Genomic DNA, 7291 nt, shown 5'->3' with positions numbered 1-7291 from the left:
AAATTAAATTAAATTTTTTAAAAAATATTGATTTAAAAAAAACACTATTGAAATGAATAGTATTTTGTGAGGTGGTATATAATAAAAATAATATCTCTTTTAGTGTCTCGCGACTCTGATTAAATGACTAGAAAATCTTATAGGAAAAAAATATAAACAAATAATGAAGTAGAATCCTTAACAAATCAAGTATTAAAAAAATAAAATTATTTAAAAAAAATATTCAAACAAATAGTGTTTTGTGAGATATTACACAATAAAATTACTACCTCTTTCAATGTTTTGTTAATATATATACACACACACGTTTACTTGTCAACGTAATATACAATAAACAATTGTTTTAGCAATCAGATCAAAACCATCCAATGTTTTGATATGTTTGGTGAATATCATCACCCTTTGATCTTCACCAAAATATCATAGCCAATGGTCACATCTTCTCAAGCCTAAAAGTTACAAGTTATTTGTATTCCTTTAGCAGCAACAAAATACCCTTCACCCTTCAATTTCACACCCCTTTTATGGAGTGGGATTTTAGTCCCAGTTAACTAAAAAAGGCTCTAGCCTACCCCTCTCCTGAAGTAGGAGGACTCGGCCCTCTGCAGCCACATAGACTAGTTTTATTAAGGATATCAGATCAGATAACACGAAGGCCTTGTTTTCATGTTTTCTTCGGATTTTATTTGGCAACACAACTCCATTCCGCTCCAATTATATTTCTATATTTTTGCCTTTCCTGCATTCCTTAGTATTCCTGTTGAGTCATATGATGCTGGATTGATGGCCTTTCTTATCTTGATTAGATTCCAAGCAGTGTTGGTACAATGGCCAGTAGTCGCAAGCACATCCTCTGCAATTTCCCCTGCATTCTCACCTAACCTGATGAACATAATCCGGGAAAAAGCCATCAACAACTTGCGTAACAATTTACCTCAAGAATTGAAAAGAAAAAAGAAAGAAGCTTCGAGATTTCAAGAAATCTTATTGTTACCAATTCTTAATTAGTTTAGCGCACATCAGTAGTAGAAAATCACGAGTACTTGCATTTATCAAGAGACTCATAATTGCAAGGAACTACTTTCAGAAAGTTATTGTATCTTAGAAAATTTAGAAGAATATCTTCAATAAAAAGAAATTTAGGAAATCTATCTGATTCTGTTTCTCTTCAGAAATCCTGTATAAGATGATACAGTCAGGAATTCATTTTTTAGGTCATTTACCTGTCAGTGACAATTCTAGTGGTGGCAATGGAGGTTGCAGAAAGAACTTGTTTTTCAGCAACTTCAGCTGCGGATAGAATCTTATCTGTTTTCAAGGTTGTAAACGTAGTTACCACTTCTTTTCCTCAAACAATGTGTGCTACACAGCACTCTGAAGTCTGAACCATGAATATATACAAATTGCAAGTGTGTTTTACTTACTAACAGCATCGAGTGAAGCAAAGAGGACCTCGCCTGGAACCGAAGCTAGGAGTTTCTTTCCTGCCTGGGAATTTACCATGGGTGTCATCACAGATCCAGTGGCAGCCCCAACAACATCAAGTGTGACTTTGCTAAGATTTTCTGTCATCTTGGATAAATTTCTCACGCTATTCAATCAAATAGCAAAAGAGCAGATTCGTATCAATTTAGGCAGAATTTTGAACGATCACATAAACTGATGAAAATCTATATTGGTGCACTTATATGGGGTTAATTACTTACCGTTTTAAGCTTTGGTTGGCTCTACTCTTGTTTGTGTCCCCATCATTCGTATTTCTGTTAATCTCACGAGCTTTGAAACCATTTTCCTCCTCTGCAGCACGAGTTAAAAGCATTTCTCCAACATTGCGAACCTGGTTTTCCCAACTCTCCTCAGTATTCAGATAATTTAAGTACAGATGTGAGGTATCACGTCTAATGTTCTTCAAAGCAAAGAATTTTATAGTATGTGATGAAATTTGTGATGTTCCTTTTACCAATTTAATCATATCAGCGTATGATCTTCAATAAATTTTCAGTTACCAGAATCAAACCGTGTAGCTATGCCATTGTTCTAGTAAGAAAAACTTACCTGAGTGCTATAAATGTTGCTACATATGAAGATACCCTTGACAATCTGACCTGTACCCTGAGCAATAGCCTTGGCCAAGGCATTATTATAATCTTCAATTCTAGGAGCAAACTGTTTCCAATCAATAGTTTTAGTCCTAGTTGCTGTAGAGGCAGAGAAACATGAGTGTTCACTTAGAAATGAATCAAGCGAGGACAAACTGCTACGACACTGCTCTGAAAAAGTAACTCCGTAGCTCAGAGAACCACCATCCATCATTGGTAAAGAAAACAAATAGTTGAGAGAATCAAGCTTCACAACTGGCTCATCTTTTGTCAGTGGCCACTGGAGATCACCAGCTTTTATTCTGGTAGCAATAGAAACACTCTTGTCCAAGACACGAGCAATCGTGAATTTGCCCTTAGCAAGTTCTAGAGCTTCTCCTTCATCCATCAGATAAACTGTGCATCCTGGAAACTGAAAAAGAACTTTTTGGTTGATAGGTTTGGTTTCTGAGTTCTTCTGTTTCGGCGAGAGTGTGATTTCAGGCCCACCATGCCGGAAAAAGCCCATTTCTAATTCTACTCTTGCTTTCTGTCCGAAGAGAAAATATTTTGCTTATGAATAGACAGGAAGAAAGACAGACAAGAAACAGATGGAATGACACAAAGTTATACCCCAGGTTATAAAAAGTTATACTGCAAGGATTGATTCTCTCTATCTTCAACTAAATTATATTCTATTCCTGGTTCCTGGTGAATAATTTTATCGTCAGGTAGAGTAACCTTTTTCACTTTATATTGAAAGGCTGTGCTACTTCTGGTGGTGCAAAATGATCAGAGCTTGAAATGGAGTTTCCATACATTAGGCACAGGAAGAATGAAATAACCCAGTGGCATTGTAAGGTTTTTGTATACAAATTATTGATTCTGAGGAAGATGAGACTTCAATAGCAATCTACACTTTCTGCAGCATTAGAGCGTCGACTGTTCACATTTTGGAACACTGATCAGATTACGAATATCAATGAAATAAAATTTTTAACAGAAGAAATTCGTGGATTGTATGCAATGCTCACATTAGTAACAAGTAATTCTGGCATTTTTGTGAAGACATATCAGCAGCATGATTCTCTCCGTATAAGTTGCATGATTCTCTCAATCTTACATGGTATTAGAGACAGATTCAAGAAAATCTATTTCAAACATGTCTTCCTCTATTCCTTCTCAAATTACTGATGTGGATGAGCAAGCCCCGTTTGATCTTTTCTCTTTCAAAACTATCTACTCGACATTTCAATTAAACTAGCCTCTATACGTTATCTCTTATGCAAAGAGCAGGTTGTTCCCATTTTACATGGATATGGGCTCTTGAGCTATATTACGAATGACTCTCCTTGTCTAGCCACAACTGTTACTACCACTGATGGTACTGTAATCCAAAACCCAGCCACAACCAAATGGTTGCATATTGATCAACTAATCCTTGGCTAAATCAATAGTTCAATGTTCGGTGCTCCCTTGTCTTAAGTGATCAACAATAAGACCTCCTATGAAGCTTGAGAGGTGTTGGAAATGTTGTATAATCGACATATAAGGGATCATGTTAAACAAATAAAAAGTGAACTTCAATCCCTCATAAAAGGTACTTCTTCTAAGGAAGATTACCTTCACAAGGCAACATCTTTGGCTCTCGTACCTCATGGTGTTGGCAAACTGATGGAAGATGATGATTTTATCATCTGCTTACTTAGAGGATTAGGATTTGAATTTGATCCAATTATGGTTGTATCAATGCAAGAGATAGTTTACCTCCCTTGAAGCTATAATCAGCAAGCTAAGATACTTTGATCTTCGACTTCAAGCAAGAAAACATTCCACTATTGCTTTCTACACCAACAAAATTATCACCTCTCCACATCATACTATAGGAAACTCCTCTCATGGGCATTATCAAAATAATAAGACAAATCATGGAGGTGATATGTCTCAAGGTTGCATCATTTCTGGACGTCCTCAACATCTCTCCCATGGCAATAGCAAGCCTCATACACGTCATAAGCGTATAACATGTTTTTGATGTAGTTGACCTAATCATAAAACTGATAACTATTATGCTAGTGTTAAACAAGCTGAAAGCTATCGTGCCTTTCTTTCTATCCAAACTAGAGACACTTCAGTTGATGTCTGGTACCTAGATATGTGAGTAAATCAACATATGACTCCTACTTTTACTAATGTTAAAGGTATAAAACAATACTCAGGTATAAATTCTGTGATGGTTGGGAATGGTCTTGGTTTTTCTATTTTAGCTATTGGTACTTTTCAAGTTCCTTGTACTTTACTCAACATTAAAAATGTTCTTATTGATGAATTCTACATTGGTGATTTTGAGCATTAAAATTTGTCACAGATTTGGTTTTGTTAAATTATCTAGAAAAGTGCATTTTAAGAATACTATTCTTCTGATCACTTTTCTGCCATTCATGTGATATTGATTTGTTATCATGCTAACTTTTTTACAATCAATACTTTTTTTAAGGGCATCAAGCAATTGTAGATTTATCCATTTAACTGTGTGACTTGACAACATATATACCTTGAGATCTGAAATTGCAAGGTCATTAACATGAACGAACATCATAATCATCAACCAAGTTTTCAATCACTTGTGGCTTTCCATGTATCTATTTACTCTCCAGGGGAGACACTAAAATAAGACGGCCTAATTGTGTTAATTCTCTTAGACTAAAATCATGTCGTTTGCACCATCTCACTTTTAAAGATTTTTTAACTTTATAAAATTAGGGTATAAATCCATAGAAATTCAAATGATGTTTAACCTTGAAATTGTCACAAATTGCAACTACTAATGTGGTAAGACAAAGAACAAGAGATGATAAAGGCTTTGGCAATTTGAAATTATGACCATTGTTGGAATCCACTAAGGCATCAAATGCACTGTTTAACTATCCTGTTTTTATTGTTGATAAATATTGATTGTAATAGAATATGAAAAACAGAGAGAAAAATAATGCATGAAGAGAGAGAGAGAGAGAGAGAGAGAGAGAGAGAGAGAGAGATTCGGGTGAATCACTCCATTTCTATCCATTTTTCCTTTCTTTTTCTTCTTCTTCTTCTTCTATCCTTATTACATGATTTCATTAACCATTGTTAAAAAACCAGTTTCTCACTAGATTCTTTAACTCTTGGTAACATTTTCATTCAAATCATACCAAGTGGTATCAAAGCAGACCTTCCTTGGATCAAGACCATGGCACCTGACACAAGAGCAGCTGAGATTAAAAGGCTAAAATACTCTATTGACTTGGAAAAAAGAGAAGCCAGCTAAAAGTATGATCAGCTAGTAACACTCACAAAGGAACAAGGCCAAAAGCTAGACCATACCAGTGACAATCATGGAGCTCAGATTGGTGACAAAAAGAATATGATCAGTGGCCTGACATAATAGATAGAGTTTCTCATGCAAAGGTTTCCTTTCATATTAAGAGAATCCAGTCAGGGCAGAGATAAGCATACATCTCACTAGAATGAGTCAGCCTTCAAGACTAGCTATACCAATGAAGGTTTCCTCTCATCTTAGGGGAATCCAGTAAAGGCAGAGATAAGCATAAATCTCACCAGAATGAATCAACCTTCAGGACTAGGTATACCATTAAAAGGAGACCAGCTGCTTATAAGTATGATTTGAAATAAGTAGGAGATTTAAAGAGCTATATTCATGACTTTGATATCCTATGGAATAAGGTTGGCATTGGGGAGAGACAAGTCTTAGTCATCCTCTTAGGGGGTCTTAAAGTGGAAATAAAAAACAACATGAAAATGTTTGAACCTAAAGATCTTAGACAAGCCTATAACTTTACTAGGTTGCAAGCAAATACCTTAGCTCACAGATAAACTTCTGGATATCTATCAATATACTCAGTTTCCTCCACTTCTCACTTTATTCAACCTAAACCATTTAGCAACCAAACTCTACTAATACCAGCTTTACAACAACAACCAACTTAACCAAAACAAACCTTACCAATTGGCCAAATAAAACTACTCAAAACTCTTTCAATAAAAAAACTCATTAAACCCATCAAATCTATTAAAAAACATGAATTTAAAGAATGTAAGCTAAAGGGATTATGCTTTTAAAGTGATGAGAAATTTGTACACAGTCATAGATACAGGAAAAAGAAGTTGTATTCTCTAGGTATTCTAGAGGAGGAGGAAGAGGTTGTGGGTGAAGAGATTCAAGAAGAAAGGTGTCATGTTGGAGAAGTCATACCTCACATTTCTATGTAACTACAAGCATCTTTAAATGTTGTTTGATTGGCAAGGCCAGAGAGTATTGCTCAAGAGGGAGAATCCAATCAAATTTCAAGCTATTAAGCTTGAAAAACTAAACTATTTATCGGGGAATCATAAACAGGTGGCAGAATTCTATTTATGCAGTTTAAGAATCCTAGAAGAGGATAACCATTCTATTAGTTCTCTAAAAGTTAAATCACCTTCTTATCATAACAGTGATACCACATTAACATCCTTACTAGAGAATTACCAGGATAAATTTAAAGAGCCTGAAGAATTACCCCCTCCTGATCATGTTATTCCTTTGAAGGAAATGAACCAAACAATAAATTTGTGACCCTACAGGTACTCGGGGCTGAAGAAAGATGTTTTAGAAAAAAAATTATAAAAGAAATGTTGGAACATGAATTATAAGGCCTAGCAACAGTTTTTTTGCCTCTCTAGTAATGCTGGTTAAGAAAAAGGATTCTACCTGGAGGTTGTGCATGGATTATAGGGCCTTAAACAAACTCACCATCAAGGACAAATACCTTATTCATGTGGTAGAACTAGAGGATAAGAGCAATTATCTTTTCAAATATTGATCTTAGATTTGGATATCACCATATTATAATGGTTTCTAGGAGGAATTCAAAACAGCTTTTAGAATACATAGTGGCCACTAAGAGTTCTTGGTCATGCCATTTGGGTTAACCAATGACCCAATTACTTTTTAGAGTTTGATGAATGAGGTTTTTAAAGAACACCTCAGGAAATTCATCTTGGTGTTCACTATGAACACTTAAAGATAGTTTTTGAATTGTTAAGAGCACATAAGTTGGTTGTTAAGACAAGTAAATGTAGCTTTTACAGTGAACAAGTAGAATATTTAGGTCACATTATATCTAAGTATGGAATTGCTACCGACCCCAATAAAATCAAAATTATACTCGATTGGC

The 7291-nt window shown here is 35.2% G+C and overlaps 1 protein-coding gene across 1 annotated transcript; it reads right to left on the bottom strand.

The window, feature by feature from the left end:
• Positions 1-249: 249 nt before the first annotated feature.
• On the bottom strand, positions 250-2695 carry LOC133689054 (senescence/dehydration-associated protein At4g35985, chloroplastic-like). Its single transcript, XM_062108770.1, has 5 exons — positions 2056-2695; positions 1707-1837; positions 1425-1591; positions 1224-1308; positions 250-882 (listed from the first exon to the last, which is right to left on the bottom strand). Exons 1-5 carry the CDS (start codon positions 2605-2607, stop codon positions 723-725), a joined length of 1095 nt encoding a protein of 364 aa, XP_061964754.1. The 5' UTR covers positions 2608-2695; the 3' UTR covers positions 250-722.
• Positions 2696-7291: the final 4596 nt, after the last annotated feature.

This window comes from Populus nigra, chromosome 3 (genome assembly GCF_951802175.1).
Source record: "Populus nigra chromosome 3, ddPopNigr1.1, whole genome shotgun sequence".
NCBI classification, from domain to species: Eukaryota; Viridiplantae; Streptophyta; class Magnoliopsida; order Malpighiales; family Salicaceae; genus Populus; species Populus nigra.
The sequence above is the reverse complement of the archived record's forward strand: the minus strand, read 5'-3'. Positions and strand labels throughout refer to the sequence as shown.